At 52.4% G+C, this 19,622-nt stretch overlaps 3 protein-coding genes across 3 annotated transcripts; all 3 read right to left on the reverse strand.

The window, feature by feature from the left end:
* Positions 1–9,548: 9,548 nt before the first annotated feature.
* On the reverse strand, positions 9,549–13,193 carry EI90DRAFT_3119848 (uncharacterized protein; the record flags this gene model as incomplete). The annotated part of the gene is made up of 6 exons (XM_039063254.1): positions 9,549–10,154; positions 10,238–10,933; positions 10,991–12,583; positions 12,643–12,787; positions 12,842–12,987; positions 13,044–13,193. 6 exons carry the CDS (start codon positions 13,191–13,193, stop codon positions 9,549–9,551), a joined length of 3,336 nt encoding a protein of 1,111 aa, XP_038919416.1.
* A 2,721-nt stretch (positions 13,194–15,914) lies between these two features.
* On the reverse strand, positions 15,915–16,892 carry EI90DRAFT_3119849 (uncharacterized protein; the record flags this gene model as incomplete). Its single annotated transcript, XM_039063255.1, has 6 exons — positions 15,915–16,078; positions 16,131–16,165; positions 16,232–16,346; positions 16,399–16,477; positions 16,537–16,659; positions 16,749–16,892. 6 exons carry the CDS (start codon positions 16,890–16,892, stop codon positions 15,915–15,917), a joined length of 660 nt encoding a protein of 219 aa, XP_038919417.1.
* Positions 16,893–17,441: 549 nt separating this feature from the next.
* On the reverse strand, positions 17,442–18,847 carry EI90DRAFT_200795 (uncharacterized protein). The gene is made up of 6 exons (XM_039052424.1): positions 18,565–18,847; positions 18,364–18,505; positions 18,154–18,307; positions 17,999–18,090; positions 17,805–17,954; positions 17,442–17,726 (listed from the first exon to the last, which is right to left on the reverse strand). The coding sequence occupies exons 1-6, from the start codon at positions 18,665–18,667 to the stop codon at positions 17,492–17,494; spliced, it is 876 nt and encodes a 291-aa protein (XP_038919418.1). The 5' UTR covers positions 18,668–18,847; the 3' UTR covers positions 17,442–17,491.
* Between the last annotated feature and the right edge of the window lie 775 nt (positions 18,848–19,622).

Raw genomic sequence — 19,622 nt, forward strand, 5'->3', positions numbered from 1 at the left:
GTCCAGCTCGGACACCCCAGACGACTTCCCGCTACACCCAGCATGCGCACCCGCAGCGGACGCCCTCGGGATCCCCCGCGGGGATACCCGGATGGCTGCGGCCCTCTCCGTAGATGACGTGGCACCCGTCATGTGACCCAAGCCGCATGTACATAAATGTACCTGAAGTGGGAACTGAAGAAGTAACCTTCTTCTCACGTTTTCCACTTCAGTCTAAGTGGCCAGGGACTACAGTCCCAGATCGGGCCTGTCAGTACGCGCGCCCGCTTCGTCCCCCGAGAGGGTCCCTCCGTCGGGCGCTACAGCTGGGCCCCCTCCACCCTGGACGCGTCCCTGACAGCAGAAGAAGGTTTCAACCTTGTCTCCCCCGCCTCCCCTATCTCCCCTGCCTCCCCAGCCATGGTGTCAGAAGAGCAGTATGAGGAGCTGCTAGCTCGCTTCCAAGAGCTCCAAGCCATTGTGGAGAGCCAGGCCCGCAACCATCCCCCACCCCCACCTGCTCCAGCACCCGCTCCTGCGCCAGCCCCTGCACCCGCTCCTGCGCCCAGACCCAAACCACCCAAGGTCACCCCCCCCCACTCCCTTCTCAGGAGCCAGTGAGGACCTGGACCGCTTCAAGGCTGAGTGCGGGATTTACTTCCACGTTCGCGTGGCTGAATTCCCCACCGCCCTCTCCCAAATTCTTTTGGTGCTGTCCTACATGAAAGGAGGACCTGCAGGGGCATGGGCAATGCAACGCACGATCACGTTGCTGACAGCTGGATCCCCCTCCCTCACCATGGACGAGTTCAACACTGAACTCGATGCCATGTTCCAGGACCCGAACCGGGAGGCCACGGCCAGACAGAAGCTGGCAGCCATCCGACAGGGAAGCGACTCTGTGGACAAGGTCATCCAAGAGTTCGAGATACTGGGGCCCGCCTCGAGGCTGGGCGATGTGGGACTGGTTGACCGTTTCGAGCAGGCCATTAACTCCCGCCTCCGGGAGAGCATATACCGGCTCCGCCCCATGCCCACTACTTGGGCAGAGTGGAAACGCGAGGCCACCCTCCTAGACAACCAGTGGCGACGCTTCCAAGCCACCCAACCGCGTGCGTTTCCACCCAAACCCCCGCTCCTGTCAACCCGACCCCTGTCGACCGTGACCCCACCTCACACACGACCCACACCCACGCCCCCTCGACTCGCACCTGCTCCTCCACCTCCTACCCCAGCAGCCCGCCCCACAACGGGAGCGGGCCCACAGCCAATGGATCTCGACCGCTCGAGAACTGACCAGAGGCGGTGCTACAACTGTAACACCCCGGGGCACATCCAACAAGACTGCCCACACCCCAAGGTCCGCCGGGCACGACGCCTCCACCCTGAAGACCTACGGGCACTGATGGAAGGGCTGAAAAGGCAGTTGACTGAAGGACCAGAGGCAGAGGAAGCAGAGCTGGAAACAGAGACTCAGGGGGATTTTCAGGAAGGCGACCAGTGAGGGATGCGTCCCGGCCGCCCGTAGAGGATAGCTCGTGTAAATACCGCAGCGTGCGTAAGGCAGCGCCAATGCCAAAACTTCACTGAGTTATCGCAAAGAAAAAGAGGAAAACCGCATCCTCAACCCGTGAGAGTAGAAGGACCACAGAGGGAATGCCCGAAGTGGCAGTATCCCCGCCCGCTATCTACGTTCTTTCCAAGCAATCCCCCTGGTCCCTTAACCTCACGGTCAAACTGACCACCCTAACCTCACTCGCATCAGTGTCTGTATCGGCCCTCCTGGACTCAGGAGCCACCGGGAACTTCGTGAGCCCCGAATTCGTCCGGAAGCACAAGCTTGAGACAACCCCACTCCCACAACCTATCCCTGTCCGTAACGTCGACGGGACCCCAAACGAGAATGGAGCCATAACTGAGGAGCTGGAAGCCCTCCTGATGTTCGGGCGGCACACAGAGCGAGCCCGCTTCATGGTCGCAAACCTCGGGCAGCAATCCCTCATCATTGGTCACTCGTGGCTGCTACACCACAACCCAGAGGTGGACTGGGCACGGCAGAAGGTCGTCATGTCTCGCTGCCCGTCCTCCTGCAGACAGCCACAAGCACGAGAGGACCAAGACCCTGCCCTAGAGCCTGGGGACGGGATCTACGCTGCAATCATCCCCCCAGGCTGGGGACACGACCTAAGACCCACCACGACCCCCTCTCAGCGGATGGCCCAGGAGGCCCGCGACCCAGGTGCAGAACCTGCGTCGTTTGAGATGCTAGTGCCAGAGCACTACCAAGACTTCCGGGACGTGTTCTCGAAGGAAGCTTTCGACCAGCTTCCCCCCCGGAAGCCCTGGGACCATGCCATAGACCTGGTACCAGACGCCAAGCTGCCCAGGGGAAAGACCTTCCCCCTCTCGCGGCCGGAACAGAAAGAGCTGGACGAGTTCCTGTGCGAGAACTTGCAGAACGGGCGCATACGACCGTCCAAGTCCCCAATGGGGGCACCAGTCTTCTTTGTCAAAAAGAAAGACGGGTCACTACGCCTAGTACAGGACTACCGGAAGCTGAACGAGATTACCGTAAAGAACTCGTACCCACTCCCGCTGATCTCAGACGTCCTCGCCCACCTCCGGAGCGCTAAGTACTTCTCCGCCCTGGATCTACGCTGGGGGTTCAACAACGTCCGGATCAAGGATGGGGACGAGTGGAAGGCAGCGTTCGCAACCAACCGAGGGTTGTTCGAGCCCACGGTAATGTTCTTCGGGCTGTGTAACTCCCCTGCGACCTTCCAAACGATGATGAACGATATCCTCAGGGACTTCATCGACCGGGAGGTCGTCATTTGCTACATGGACGATATCCTCATCTTCATGGCTACCCTAGAGGAGCACCGGAAGGTCGTCCGGGAGGTCCTGGAAACGCTACGGAAGAGGAGGCTGTTCCTGAAGCCGGAGAAGTGCAAATTCGAGCGGACCCGGATCGAGTACCTCGGCCTCGTCATCTCAGAGGGTAGCATTGCGATGGACCCCGTAAAAATCCGTGGAGTCCTTGACTGGCCCACCCCAACCAAGGTGAAGGAGGTGCAGTCCTTCCTGGGGTTCGTAAATTTCTACCGCTGGTTCATCAAGGACTTCTCTGAAAAGGCACGCCCGCTCCACAAGCTGACCCGGAAGACCCAGGCTTGGAACTGGGGCACAGACGAAGACAATGCCTTCCGCGCCCTTAAGGAAGCTGTCACCACTGCCCCAGTCCTCTCCTTCCCCACTGACTCGGGCCGCTTCAGGCTCGAGTGTGATGCCTCCAACTTCGCAACCAGTGCAGTCCTCTCCCAGCTCCAACCCGATGGGGAGTTCCACCCGGTGGCGTTCATGTCCAAGAGCTTCACAGACGTGGAGCGTAACTACGAGGTGTACGACAAGGAGATGCTCGCGATCGTCCGGGCTCTCGAAGAGTGGCGACACTTCCTAGAAGGTGCGGAGGAGAAAGTTGAGGTCTATACCGACCACCGTAACCTGGGGTACTTCCGGATGGCCCAGAGGCTGAATCGACGCCAGGCTAGGTGGTCCCTCTTCCTCTCTCGCTTCCACTTTACCCTTGTCCACCATCCCGGGAAGCTCATGGGAAAACCGGATGCACTCTCCCGTCGCGCTGACCACCCGAAAGGGAAGGACGACAACGAAGGGCTAACCCTCCTCCAACCAGCCTGGTTTGAGGCTTGTGCAACAGAGGGAATCTCGGTAGAGGGAGAGGAGGTAGGAATTCTAGAGCGGATACGCAAAGCAAAGGACCACGACGAGAAGGTGGTAAAGGCAATGCGAGAGCTGGGAGAAGGGACGCTAAGGTCGGACGAATGGGAGAGGCAGGGTGAACTAGTTCTGTACTGGGGGAGGGTGTACGTCCCTAAAGACCCCCAACTCCGCCATGATCTTGTGCGGCTACACCACGATGCGCGGGCGACGGGACACCTGGGGCGATGGAAAACCCTGGAACTTGTCTCCCGCGACTACTGGTGGCCCCGGATGGCAGAGTATGTTGGGTGGTACGTACGCAGGTGCGACACCTGCAACCGCGTCAAATCTTTCCCCTCACGAAAAGTTGGGAAGCTCACCCCAAACAAGGTCCCCACCCGCCGCTGGCAAGTGATCTCAGTGGATATGGTGGGAGAGCTCCCAGAGTCCAAAGGCTATAATGCCATCTTGGTGGTAGTAGACCGCCTGTCCAAGCGTATCCACGCGGTCCCCACCGTGACGACCGTAGACTCGGAGGGTATTGCACGGCTCTTTCTAGAGCACGTCTGGAGGCACCACGGGCTCCCAGAGGAGATCCTCAGCGACAGAGGGAGCGCCTTCGTCTCCCGCTTCTCGAAAGAGCTCGCGGACCTTCTAGGCGTCAAACTGACCCCTTCAACGCCCTACCACCCCCAGACAGACGGACAGACTGAGCGGGTCAACCAAGAGATCGAAGCTTATCTCCGGGTGTTCGTCAACCACCGACGAGACGACTGGGCCGACTGGCTTCCGCTGGCGGAATTCTCCTACAACAACCGCATCCACTCATCCACCCACCGAACTCCTTTCGAACTCGACACCGGCCAACACCCCAGGATGGGGACAGAGCCCACACGCACATCCGAGGTGGAAGCTGCTGACGCATTCTCATCGAGGATGATGAAAATGCAAGAGGCGAAGGCCGCACTGGAACACACAGCGGACGAGATGGCCCGTTACTATGGCCGAGACCGCGAAACAGCCCCAAAGTACCAAGAAGGCGACCGAGTCTGGCTCAGTGCGCAAAACTACACGACTGACCGCCCAACCAAAAAGTTGGACCACAAATGGCTTGGCCCCTTCAAAATCGTCAAAGTCGTCTCCCCTGCTGCCGTCAAACTCCAACTTACCGCACGCCAGAAAGGAATCCACCCGGTTGTATCCGTAACGAACGTCAGACCACACCGCCCAGACGATATCCCAGAACGACCCACTGACCCCCGCCCAGGTCCGGAACTTGTAGATGGAGAAGAAGAGTATGAGGTCGAGAAGGTATTGGACTCTAAGTGGCTACGCCGGAAACTCTGGTATCTGGTAAAGTTCGTTGGTTGGCCAAGCTCAGAGAACCAATGGCTCCAATGGGACCACTTAGCCCATGCCCCCGACCGGATCGAGGAATTCCACAGGACGCACCCCCAAGCCCCAGGGAGAGAAAGAGAGAACCATCTGGCCGCTTCGAGGCGAAGCGGCTTAAGGAGGGGGTGATGTCAGGGCACACCCGCCTGACCCGGTTCCACCCGGGCCCACCTGGGCCCACCTCACCCGCTCACCCGCTCACCCGCTCCCCGCTACCCGTCCTTCCTCCCTCTTCCCCTTCCTCCCTTTCCTCCCTCTTCCCTCCTTCCTCTTTCTCCTTTATTTCACTCTCCCTTTCTGTTTATTCTTTCTATTTACACGGACCACCTTCCCTTGTATCATTGTACTGTTGACCCGTCCGGCTCGGACACCCTGGACGACTTCCCGCTACGCCCAGCATGCGCACCTGCAGCGGACGCCCTCGGGATCCCCCGCGGGGATACCCGGATGGCTGCGGCCCTCTCCATAGATGATGTGGCACCCGTCATGTGACCCAAGCCGCATGTACATAAATGTACCTGAAGTGGGAACTGAAGAAGTAACCTTCTTCTCACATTTTCCACTTCAGGTAAGTAGTGTAGTTCTTCCTTTTAATAACAATTCATGTTTTCCACTTCAGTCTAAGTGGCCAGGGACTACAGTCCCAGATCGGGCCCGTCAGTACGTGCGCCCACTTCGTCCCCCGAGAGGGTCCCTCCGCTGGGCGCTACAGCCGGGCCCCCTCCACCCCGGACGCATCCCTGACACAAACCTGACTTCCAGAGTCCTACTTCCCTTCTGCCACCTCCTCCTTGCCGACTTGAATTCCCCCAAGAGACTTTCCCTCTGCTAGATCCGAAATTAGGGACCCCCAGGACAACCAGCAATGGCACAGCGCTCCACCTGAGTCGCTGAGGCCGAGGTCCTTCCATGCTAAGTCTCCGATTCCACTCCGGAGTCATCCAAATCCACTTGGTTCTAACATCCACAGATCACTGGGAAGGAAGCTTTGATGGGTAAACTCAGGGTCTTCAATCACAGCAAGAACATAGTGAACCAAATAATCCCAGAGGCGACCCATCAATGTATGTATCTAGCAAGCTATCAGCCTGAATAGCACAACATAATTGCAGGAACATACCAGGGCTCAATACAATATCTCTTGCCACATGAAGTTCTGCTCACTCAATGAGATGTCAATCAATGATGGGCTATACAGAGCCCTGCTGCTCTGGGAACAAGCTTGAACTCGGTGATCTCATAGAAGACACGATGGGGGTTATTGCTATATGCCCATCGTCCTTGCGTAACCCAATCTGGAACACCGAAGAAAGAGCCATTCCAGTGAGCATGTAACAGCTCAGGACTCAGACGATTCTCCAGTGAACATTTTGCCTCATCCCTGATTACAACGGGCTCCAAGAACTGCTTGTAGTAAACTATGAACCAAGGCCCATTTGACTATGAAATGAGACAGCAAGTGTCAGGGCAACCACACCTGACCATACAACCCCAGAACCACCTTCCCTGACCTCCCCCCACTTCCCTCATCCTCCCATCTTTACACACCTCTCACAACTACAGCCCGCACGCGAACCTGTGGGAAAAATCACGTGGGTCAAGGCGAGCAACTCACCTTAACCCATGTGACACCTTTTCCACATCACAGGAACATGCTCGGCTTCCACCCTTAGTCATGTTATGAACTGTACAGTACATTTCCCTTTTATAGCAGCCAAGCAGGGAATAGGGAAACTTACCCTTCTTCTCAACTCAATCCCCACTTAGTGAGTTTGAGGAGCTTGGGGTAGGATCCAGCACCTGGCTGCCTGGGACACCGCAAGTGTCCAGCTCTGAGGTAGGGCCACCCCCGGACAGAGGCCGGGCCCTGACAGCAAGTAAGCTGGGCATCACATGGTGAGAGGTGAAAGTGACAAACATCAAAAGGGTCTGTCACGACCCGGCGTTCCCCGGGGCCAGACGACCTCCTCCCTGACCTTCTCCCACGCCCGAACACTCCCCGCACACTCCGCTCGCCGCCCGTCGCCGTCTAACCACTTCCCGCCACCTCTCCACAACACCTTTCCTCTTTGTCGTTGAACAACCTAGCGGCGCTGCAAGAGGGCTCGCAGCTCTCTATGCCGACACAGCTCGTGGGGCCAAACTCTCCCTAAACCTCTACTTTCTCTCTAAACTTCACTTGACTCGATCCTGAAACTCCGTGGTGGGTTCTCCGGGATTTCCGCAAGGTCCGGGCTCAGCGTCCACTACTCACTCGTTGTGAGCTAGATCACTGCCCTTATTCCTACTGTTGGAATTCCACACACTCACACCCTCTCTAGCGTGTCCTAGCACCTTAGAGAAAATGGGGGAGGGGAGAACTTCTATTCCAAAATCCGGTATGTACAGGATATAAGGAACAATTATTTTTAGAATAATTGATGAGAAATATTGGTACCATATGGCACCTGCATACCTTATTAGGCGAAGTAATAAAAAGGGTAACAGTATCAATAAAAGAATATCAATCAATAACTGAAATGATGGTGAAATATGAAAATAAAAGAAAATAAGCGATTTCTCAGCGGATTTACGGAATTAAGATCCTAAATTGGAAATGTAGCCGGAGATAACTCTCACGCAGCCAATGAGCATTTTTACCAATTTATTAGACGCCGTGGGAACGAGTGAGGCTGGAATTCTGGGTTGCCGCCTGAGATTCCCACGCCCGCACATGCCCGTGACCTGCTGTGCCTAACTTCTCCAACACGGAACTCCGTCAAATCTCCACCGATTGGGACATTCTTGGTATCGTCAGAATCGTACGAATTAGGACTATTTTTGGATACCAAATTTGTACCGAGTCGTCCCGTGAATGAAAGTTGTTTTCTGATCGTGGAAGTGGGTATCCGAGCCGAGTCTGTGCGTGGGCAATTATCCCACCTACAGCGCAGAGCGCCGTGACCCGTTGTTCCATGTTTCGCCGCACCTTGTTATCTCGCGGCGAAGGTCACGCTTGACCTTCACTGTCTTGAACACGTGCTCTTTGTTTGTTTTCCTGCTTCTTTTCTCCACCCGCAATCTCCGCGAGATCTGGCGACTTATTCCCTATTCAGTTCCCTAGCGCTTATATACGGCTTGTAACTAATGCTTGTACTGTAGTTCGAAATCAACTAGAATTACCCCCTAAAGCTTACCTCTGTCCCCGTGAGACCTCCGACCTTCTGAAGTATCAGGACCGCGTCGAGAACGAGGCGCAACGCTCCTCCTAGAGTCATTGAAGCCAAAATCCCGGCTCACTCGCCTAAGTAGCCTCGGCCTCGAGATCAGTGGGGTTTATCCCTCGCTAAAGCTCGGTCAGGTGTAGGACGCCTTTACCACTAGCGGGCAACACTCGGTCGCCTACAGCTACCCTCGGCGAACCTTCGCACGGTTCTGACAGGGTCCCATAACCTCGCTCTATATGATCTCACGATTATGCAATCCTGCAAGCAGTACCTCTTAACCCTGCAAAGTTGTGAGATGTGATTGATCCAAGTTGCCTGAATATCGATGTGGAGGAGGGGGTCATGTTTTCCCTAGTGAAGGGAGATGAGAAACATGTATAACATTTAACACCCAACTTACCTGTGCTATGTCAGTGTGGACCACCGGAATCGTCGACGATTGAGACGAGACCCCAATGATAGACTTCTGTGCTGGCTATCAGCATAAATCAACAGAGCATCTAAATTTCCCGCACAATAAGCATATCTTCTGAAGCATCAGAGTTCATGTAAACAGCATGCTTTGCATGAACATGTTGGAAGCACACACCAGTAAGGTGGACTTAGAGCATCAAGACCCGTTTTCAAGCGCGATTCCATGTTCAGAATATCGCATAAGAAACAACAACGGAAATTGCTGGAGAAATCGGAGTGCTCAGAGAAACAACAACAGAAATCACAGCACTCTGATCGGAGACATCGAAAAAGTCCCAGTTCAGAAATATCAGCGGAAAGTAGAGGACTGCTATTTCCGTGACTAGAAACATCAGGAGAAACAACAGCTCGGAACGCGGTGAGTTATATTCCCGCTTCTATCTTACATTTGTACTACGAGTGAGCCGCTGGAAACCGGGTTGCCTTATCCGGAACGCCATTTACGACAAGCACTCAAGATAACAATCGACATGGTTTGTTTGCAGAAGGGCCAGGTGGCTTGCCTTACCACCTGAGTGGTACTATAGTGAAAGTGGTCCGAATTATATTGTCATATTGTCATGGTGACCCTAGGTTACAGTGGATCCTGTGCACACCTTTGGGGCCTAAATTTGCGCTACAGCATTGCGGGACAAATGAGCCAGAAAGATCCATCGCAAGAGTTGAAGGAAAGGACATGTGCAGAAAAACGGTCAATACATTTGCAGAATTCCCATGAATTGTGGACATGCAAGAGACCTAGCAAGCAAGGTAATAGGTAATATTACATGACAGCTACTGGCGCAAGAGTCTGAGCCTTTCTTCATGTGCAAGGAGTGCCTCGGAATGGCGTCCAAGACCATCAAGTGATACTTGAAGCTTCCGAAGTGCTCGAGCCAAATCCTGGGTGTATGACGTTGGATGCATGGAAACTAGCCCACGCCAGAGTTTGACACTTTCTTCGATCACAGTGAGCGCCTCGGAACGCTGTTTGAGTTTGTCCAGTGATACTTTAAGAATCTCGAGTGCTCGAGCCAAGTCCATGGTGTATGATGTTGGATGAACGTTAACAAGCCCGCGCCAGAGTTTGACACTCTCTTTGATCATCACAAGCGCCTCGGAATGCCGTCCGAGTTTTTCAAGTGATACTTTGAGATACCCAAGCGCTCGAGCCAAATACGGGGTGTGTAATATTGGGTGGACAGCAACGAGCTCGCGCGAGAGTTTGACACATTCTTCAAGCGCCACAAGCGCCTCTTGATGCCGTCCAAGTCTGTCGAGTGGTCCTTGAAGATACCCGAGCGCTCGAGCCAAACCTGGGGTGTGTGATGTGGGGTGGACAGCAACTAGCTTGCGCCAGAGATTGACACTTTCTTCGATCGCTGTAAGCGCCTCAGGAAACTGTCCGGATTTAATGAGTGATCCTCTAAGGTTCCCGAGTGCCCGAGCCAAATTCGGAGTGTATGATGTTGACGAATGGCAACTAGCTCGCGACAGAGTTTGACACTTTCTCGGATCACCATGAGCGCCTCGGAATGCCGTCCGAGATTACCAAGTGAGTCTTGAAGGAACGTAAGCGCTCGTGCTAAATCCGGAGTGTGTGATGTTGGGTCGACAGCAACTAGCTCACGCCAAAGTCCGACACTTTCTTTGATCGCCGTAAGGGCCTCAGGGTACCGTCCGAGTTTGGTGAGTGACCCTTTAAGAGACCCGAGTGCTCGAGCCAAATCCGGGGTGTATAATGTTGGATGAATGGCAACTAGCCCGCGCCAGAGTTCGACACTTTCTTTGATCACCGTGAGCGCCCCGGGATGTCGTCCGAGGTTATCGAGTGACACATTAAGATACCCAAGCGCTCGAGCCAACTCAGAGGTGAATGATGCTGGATGGATGGCAACTAGCTTACGCCAGAGTCCAACACTTTCTTCGATCGCCGCAAGGGCCTCAGAACGCCACCCGAGTTTGTCAAGTGATGCTTGGAGATTTTGAAGTGCTTCAGCCAAATCTGGAGTGTAGGATTCCGATTCCACGGACACAAGGCAACGGCAGAGCGCAACAGAATCATTTGCCAATTCATATGCCTCCTGCAATCTTGAAAAGAATGCAAAATTCCCTCTCACATTGCCAAGGACTTTGACCAGCATGCGAATGACTTCTTTTGACGTCCGATCGACGCTCAACTGAAGGAACATGAAACTGAACAAGAGCCCAAAATGAACGCTACTAACGATCCGTACCTTGACCCATTCAGGGAACGATGATATGCTAATGTACCCTCCCGTCCTCACACAGACTTCAACCCAATGAGTTATTCGCTCATTGAGAAACGTGTGAACAGACCCATTGGGCGCCCCCAGCGGCTCCTGGGCTTGGTTGAGATGATGCACCAAATACCGACATGCGTAATGTACGTGTCCTGACAACACCCCTCGAGGAATGGACGGTATCCTAGCCTTTTGGGAGAAATCCCCAATCTGCCCTAAGTCCTTCACAGTGGAAAGATCCTTGTTCAATATTTCGATGCAGCGTAGGGCCACTCTGGCGTTCTCCCTTTTCGCATCCACTCTAAACCGATGAAGGGTGGGTGATTGTGAATCGATTCCCATTAGAAATCTACGAAAAGACTGATGCATAATGCGAATCGGCTTGCCAGGATTCCCAACTCCTGAGATGAGGGGTGCAAGTCCAGCCAAAGTATATCTGACAGACGAGTTCAGGAATGGTGACAAAATGGCATCCCAAGCCACAGCAGATAGTGGTTTCTGTGCGATTAGAATTGCTCCCATCACAATCGGGTAGTCGTACACGAAACCGTCGTTCTTCCAATCGCACTTCTCCAAAATGCTCGCATACAGCCTATCCATCATTTCCTCAGCAGAGGCCTTCGATCGGTTGACACCAGCATTGAGAAGTTTCTTAAGAATCCTCGCAGGATCACCGCCGGAGACTTTCAGGTAACGGAAGACGGTGCTGATCCAAACGAACAAGCCATCTGCCCGCTCCAGTATGCTTTGGACCAATTCACCCTCGTCACCAATTTGGTCTTCCAGACCAGGATGCACATCCTTCAGTTCGCGTAGTTGCAATTGGATGTAAACAGCACAATCATGCATGTTAGCATCGTCCGAAAGATCGATGGTGAGGCGAATGATAGGGTAATTGAGTGATAGATAACGGTCAACAACATCAAATTGCCTCGAAGTGACGAAAAATTTGATGTTGGGCGGTAGTTTTGGCACTTCCTTCCGGAGTATATCGGCAAGACATGGGAGAGCTTCCGTGTCGCATTCATCTAACGCATCGATAACGATCACCATAGGACGGCCAGACGGCGATGTTGTGAGAAGGAGAGGTTCAGCCACTAGTTTCTGGAATTGCTTTGCAAACGGGGCAGTCGAGAGAGCTGGGTTCTCCTGAAGAGTCGATATGAGGGAGGTGCGGTATGCTGGGTCGTGGGTTGCTAGAGATCGAGCCATGCCACTGAATAGACGATCTGGCCACGACTGCTCGCCCGCTTTGAAAAAGAAGCCTAACGACAATATCCTTTCTCTTTCACATTTCTCTGCAATTGAGAGCGCAATAGATGTCTTGCCGGCACCGGCCACGCCGCTCAGCAGAAATACACGATTCTCACTATCGTCCGTGTTACGGCACCAGGCCATAATACGCTGAATCCAATTGGTCCTAGTGCCTTTCAGGCACGCCTGAGCTGAATCGTGATGGGCGATAATGGGATATTTAAGCTCATTCAGCACTGAAGAGTCCTCCACTCCACGAGTTAACCGATCTAGATTGTTTGCTATTGCGCCAACTGTCAAATCTGTCCGCAGCTATGTGATTGCGATGATGACATCAGAGCAGAAACATAACCGACGAGGATCAAAATTACCCCGAACAACGCCAAGGCCCCGCTAAAATCTTTCTTTAAATCATCGATCCTGCTGCGATTCCTTATATGAGAGAAGAAGTTGCGGATACGAGACCGTCTTTCCATCGTCAATCCATCGATTTCGATTTGAATGCGCTGCAACGCCCTACAAAGTACGTTATGCGACGGCGATTGCTTGCATGAAGCAGATACTACTTACTCGCTCAGCTCCGTGACGCTTTTCATCCACGGCTTAACCCCATCATTAAACGCATCATACGAATCGATGGATGCTATCACATGGACCATGGCGTCTGCGATACACTTTCCAAAACGCTCCCATTCTTCCTTATCTCCCTTGAACTTCTACACAATGCAAATTGTCAACTTCCGTTCCAGGTGCGGTATAAATTGTTACTAACTTTGATTTCAGTGAGAATGAAGAGTGCGGCATTGGTGGCAGCCTGTAGGGGAGGGAACACGCCCGAGGCAGTATTGACAACGGTGAGGACTGGAATTGCAACATCGCCCCCCATGGCGAGAATGTTATTGACCCTCAGCTTCAGCGACATGCTCAATATGGGTGGATGGAAGGATGGGGAGAAAAGGTCGGTCGCGCAGCGGGTGGTCACACTCAAGTAGCGGCTGCGCAGTTCACAGCCATGAGATCGCCGCAATTCATCCCATTGCGCGTAGAAAGTCTTGCGGCAGATTCCATCCTCTTATGCAGAACCAACTGAGAAACCGATCCTGGCTGCTTACACCCAGTTCTGCTCTAGGTTCGCTACGGGAGATTCGACGCAAAGTTCGGCAACAGGAGCGAACATTCTTCGATCTTGCAGGAAGGCCAGCCCCAAGCGCACATGGACTACTGCAGGTTCGCAAAAATGTATGGTGATGCGCCCCGGAAGCAACAAGAAGATAGTGAATGGGAGGATTTGGCACTGCCAACGACCCTGCCGTCACTGTGACCCAGATGAACCAAGTAGGCCTGACACATGCGGGCGAATTTGAATGCTTATTCTCCGATCAGAACTCTTAAGTGTGGATCTTGAGTAAGTCGGTTGTACATAAAACACCTGAATTTGAACACATCACTCGAGGTCGAACCTCGCTGCCGAGAATTTTGTCCATGGGCTCACCACGGAACGATGATGACAGTACGGTAAGACGACCCCTATACAGGCAGCAAACCAATCCCTACAGCGATGATGGGCCTTTCGTCCGAACATGTGGGTCAGAATGGGAGGGAATGGGTAACACACCCGGCTGCACATTACTTACCTCAATACTCCGGATTCCCAGCGATCCACCTCGGTGAAACCCGTTGAAGCCCCATTTTGGCCATGCCCGGTATTATGTACTGAGTCCCTCTCCTCATCATGATCGTATGCAACAAGCCGGATCTCTCACTTTACAAATGCAGAACAATTAATCATCGTAGTTTAGCCTAGGAACCCCCGACGAAGCAAGCTCTGGCACATCCCAAAACACTCTGGTTCTACGTCAATATCTATCACCCCCAAAGCTTCTTTCATTATTCTCTAAGTCCGAAACCTCGCGGAACATACTTCCTCCTCGATCGGTCTCTAGCTCTTCCACTGGGATCCCCAGGCACGTTGGCTCGATCCCAATCACCACGGCTCAAAATAACTCCTGCATATGTTGGGTCTATTACACCGCTAGTTATAATGATAATCTTCGACGTGCAATTGTAGAACATTCGAATACTCCTTGGTAATGGCTTGCATTGCAAAGAAAAGTTTTCTGTCCGCTCCTGTATTGCGCATGTCCGGTAACATGCAGCAGGCGACACAATTTCTCAAAGGTTCATTATACTCGAATTACCCCTAAATTAGCAGCCATGCTGCGCCTCAGATCAAATGATAGGCTGTGGGTGGCGATCATGAATCAGAGACTGAATGGCTTACAGGAGTAGCATGTCAGAACTTACGCGACCGAGAGCTACATTCTCGGACGTAGTTCTGGAAAATCGTGATGGTAGACTGAAAGCGCCATCGATCCCATCGAACTTGACAAACTTAACCGGCTTCGCAGTCCGGCTTTGGAGTCGATATGTCGCGACTCGGATAATTACATCACGTTGAAGCTACACGACAAAGGTGAGACTTCTACTCTGCGTGTGTGTGTTCTGCGGAATAAGTAGATAAAGAAATAACGAAAAATCAGTCCCCTTGTCCCAGACACTCCCTTGACATGTCCCGCTTCATCGATATTCCGTTCTCGCGGCCTATGGATCGATCAATTTTTAACATTCGGACGTCGCCTGGACATATATGCACACAGGCAAAGCCTTCTCAGGGCAATACCGTTCCTGCAAATACTCAGTTGGCTGAGTGAGACTAGGGTCCCTGTTCTTACGCAGTACAAGAACGGATGTGACAATGAGGTGTGCGTGAAGCTGATGAGATTGAGAATGGCAGGACTGCTGCCACCGATAGACCTTGTGTTAACCTCACACCACGACTAGCGACTAGGCCATCCGTTTATCCTGTCTGAACCTGCCGCCCTAACATTCCTTGGCGGGGCAGAATTACCTGTTGCGTCCAATGTGATGAGTGATTGCGGATTCTCTGGTTGATCAAGTATGTTTCTGCACATTGCGAGGAAGAGGCGGTGAGGATATGACATGGTGAAGCGAAGTTCAATCTCGTGGGTTTGTGTTTGAGCTTGGGGAAGATTGTGAATATGCTTCGTGATTTATATGACGCACTGGACGCTTGCGTAGGATTGATGCCAACAATTGTTGCATGAGTGCTACACATGCTCGCATCTTGTGTCTTCAGCGATGCAGGAATGTGATAATCAAGACTCATGCGCATAAGCAATGATAGCATGATGACGACTACGTCCGCACAGCGCTCAAAGCATGAAAACGGACTGAGTCTGCAGTCCCAAGGCTACATCAAACACACACGATAGTGGGTAAGCAGCAGATAGCAAATGACTAATAGAAATAGATTGAAACACAGGGGCGTGGCATGGTAGCGGCTCTTCATGAGCTGGCGAGGCCAAGGAGTGATCGTGTCAAACCCAGAGTAGACGATATCGGATGAATGACAACCACTGGTACAAGAGTCTGAGCCTTTCATCATTTACAAGGGGCGCCTCAGAATGGCGTCCGAGATTGTTGAGCGATACCCGAAGATGCTGGAGCGCTCGAGCCAAATCCGGGGTGTATAATATAGACAGCAACTAGCTCGCGCCAGAATTTTGACACCGTTCATGAGGAGCACCTCAGAATGTCGTCCAAATGTTGGTGAGTGATACATCTAGACTCTCGAGTGCCCGAGCCAAATCTGGGGCATACGATATCGGATAAATGACACTAGCTCGCGCCAGAGTCTGACACTTCCTTCGATCGCCGCGAGCGCCTCGGAATGCCGTCCGAGATTGTGGAGTGATACAAAAAGAAACCCGAGCGCTCGAGTCAAATCTAGGGTGCAAGATGTCGGATGGATGGCAACGGGTTCGCGCCAGAGTCTCACTTTCTTCGATCATCACGAGCGCTTCAGAATGCCATCTGAGTTTGTCAAGTCCCAGTGATGCAAAAAGGTTCCTGCGCGCTCGAGCCAAACTTAGGGATTACTGTGTCGGATGGACGGCAACTAGCTCATGCCAGAGCTTGACACTTTCTTCAATCCCTGCAAGCGCCTCGGAACGTTGTCCGAGTTTTTCAAGTGACGCGAAAAGATTTCCCAGTGCTTGAGCCAATCCGGGGTGAGTGAGATAGGATAGAGATCAACTAGCTTGCACCAGAGTTTGACAATTCGCTGAGAGCGCCCCGGAATGCCGCCCGAGATTGTTGAGTGATACCAGAAGAGACCCAAGCGCCCTAGCCAAATTGGGGTGTAGACATTGGGTCCCAGACGTAAGGTGACGGCACAACGCAACCGAACCATTTGCCAACTCATACGCCTCCTGCAGTCTCGGAAAGGATCTAAGACCTTCGCTCACGTTGCTAAACACTTCGGCCAACATGCGAATGACATCTTTGGAGGTCCGATCAACGCTCAACTGAAGGAACATGAAATAAAATCTAAAAATGAACGCTACTGATGAGTCGTACCTTGGCCCATTCAGGGAACAATGATATGCTGACGTACCCTTCCGCCCTCACACAGACTTCTACCTAGTGCACTATTTGCACATTGAGAAATATATCGGACGTGTTGGGGCAGCGCCTTGTGAGGAATGGGTGACAGTTTGAAGTGTGGGAAGAAGCCCTCAGTCAGTCCTAAATCCTTCATCGTGAAAGGATCTTCATTCAAAATTTCGATGCAGCGCAGAGTCACTCTGGTATTCTCCCTCCGAGCATCCACTACAAACTGATGAAGGGGTGGGTGATTTGTGGTTCAATTCGGTCCATGAGAAAGTCGGGAAAAGATGGATGCACAATACGAATCAGTTTGTCTAGCCGGTGCAAGATCGGCCAACGTACACCGGATGGACGATTCTAGGAGCGGAGACAGATGACATCCCATGCCACAACACATAGTGGCCTTTGTGGGATTAGGATTGCGCCTATCACAATCGGGTAGACATGCACAAAATCGTTGTACTCCCAATTGCACTGCTCTAAGATGGTCGTATATAGCGCATCCATCATTTTTTTCAGCGGAGACCTTCGATCGGTCGATGCTGGGATTGAGAAGGTCCTTTGGCGCTCTCGCAGGGATCACCGCTGGCAACTTTCACGTAGCGAAAGACGGTACTGATCCAAATGAACAAGTCACCTGCCCGCTCTAATATGCTTTGGACCGATGTAGATAGCATAGTCATGGACATTAGCATCGTCTGAAAGATCGATAGTGAGGCGATCAATAGGGTAACTAGGTGATATAAACGGTCAACGAGGTCGAACTGTCTCAAAGTGACAAAGAAGTTTGATGTTAGGGGGTAATCTTGGCACTTTTTTTCGAAGTATATCGGCAACATGCGGGAAAGCTTCTGTGTCGCATTCACCTAACACATCGATGATGACCACCATAGGCAGACGGTAGTATCGCGAGACGGAGAGGTCCAGCCATGGAATTGCTTCGCGAACAGGGCCGGCAAGAGAGCTGGATTCTTCTGAAAAGTCGCTATGCAGCATACTGGGTCGTGCGTTGCTAGAGATCGAGCCGTGCTGCTAAACAGACGATCCGGCCGCGACTGCTCACCCGCTCTGAAAACGATTTCTTTCGCACTCTGCAATTGAGAGCGCAATAGATGTCTTGTCGACGCCGGCCACGGCGCTCTGCAGTGATACGCAATTCTCGCTATCCCCCGTGTTACGACACCTGGCCATAATATACTCGATCCGACCGGTCCTAGTGCCTTTCAGACACGCCTGAGATGGGTGACAATGGGATACCTGGGTCCATTCAGAACAGAAGAATTCACGACTCCACGAATTAACCGATTTTGATTGTTTGCTATTGCACCAACCGTCAAACTTGTCCGCAGCTACATGGTTACGATAATGAGATCAGAGCAGCAACATGACCGACGAGGATCAAACACAATTACCTTGAAGAATGTCGAGGCCGCACTAAAATCTTCCCTTGAATCATCGATCCTGCTGGGGTTCTTCGTGCGGGGGAGGGGGTTGCGGGTGCCTGACTGTCTTTCCATCTTTCCGTGCAATCGATCGATTTCGATTTGAATACATTGCTGCGCGTCACAGAGTACCTATGTTATGCGACGGCAATGGCTTGCATAAGAGCAGATACTACTTACTCGCTTAGCTTCGTGACACTTTCCATCCACGGCTTAACCTCTTCGTTAGACGCATTGTACACATCGATGCCTGCAACCACATCGACCATAGCATCAGCGATATATTTTCCAAAACTCTCCCATTCCACCTTATTTCCCTGGACTTTTACATAATGCATATTGTTAAGTTCCACTCCTGGTTCGGTATAAATTATTACTAACTTTCATCTCGCTGAGGATCAGGTGTGTGGCACCAGTGGGAAATCGTAAGGAGGGAACAACCCCAATGCAGCATTGACAGCGGCGAAAACTGGAAGTGCAACATCACCTCCCGCGGCTAGGAGACCAATGACAAGCAGATGGAAGGATGAAGTGGAAAGGTCTGATGCGCAACGGATGATAATACTCGAGTGGACACTGCGCAAGTTCACGACGAGTGCAATTCATCCCTTTGGAAGTCCTGTGGCAGATTCCATCCTCTCACGCAGAATCAACTGACATGGTTCGCAGCTACTTATGCTGACTCTCTAAGTACCCTAGGGCTTGCTACGTGAGATTTGGTGTGAAGTTTGCAACATGAACATACATACTTCGATCTCGTAGGAAGCTGGGCCGTACCAGCACTAGGTGTATGTGGACTGTCGCGTGGTTGCAAAGCGAGTGGTGATGCACAATAGGCAGTAACAAGGCAGGATCCGAGAGGATGGCGGAATGGGGGGATTTGGCATTGCCGCTGAGGCTAACGACCTTGTGGTGTCACTGGATCCCAACAAAGCAGATAAGGGGGAAGATGGCGCTCTAACGCTGGCTGACAAATTTGTATGCTTAACTCCGCTCCACTTAGGTGTTGGGCCTCGAGTAAGTCAGTTGTAAATATTGTTTTGAATTTGAATTGAATCAGGACATTCCTCCACCCCAGAGACTGGCGTATTCAAATGTCTATAGGCTCACCGTGGAAGGACAATGTTGAAATAGATCGACTGCGGCAAGATCAATTTTAACCACACCTCGCGCGCCCAAGTTGGGTTCGCGCTTACCGCAGAAGGACAGCATCAGATGAGGGAAAACAACAAGATGATTTCTAAAGAATGGTTCCTCGCCAAATTGATCGCACAGATGAAAGCGGACCCCGTGTCTTTTGCTGCGCAAGCCGCTTTGTAGGTGATAGAGGGAGAAGCGTGAGAAAGGGACTTGGGAGGTAATGGTCATCATAGATATGTCTGGCAAGGGACAGATGTGGAAGAAGGGAGGATCGATATTGTGGCCTCCTCCTTGGGGCA

The sequence above is a fragment of the Cantharellus anzutake genome (genome assembly GCF_015039405.1).
Source record: "Cantharellus anzutake strain C23 chromosome Unknown EI90scaffold_11, whole genome shotgun sequence".
NCBI lineage: Eukaryota > Fungi > Basidiomycota > Agaricomycetes > Cantharellales > Hydnaceae > Cantharellus > Cantharellus anzutake.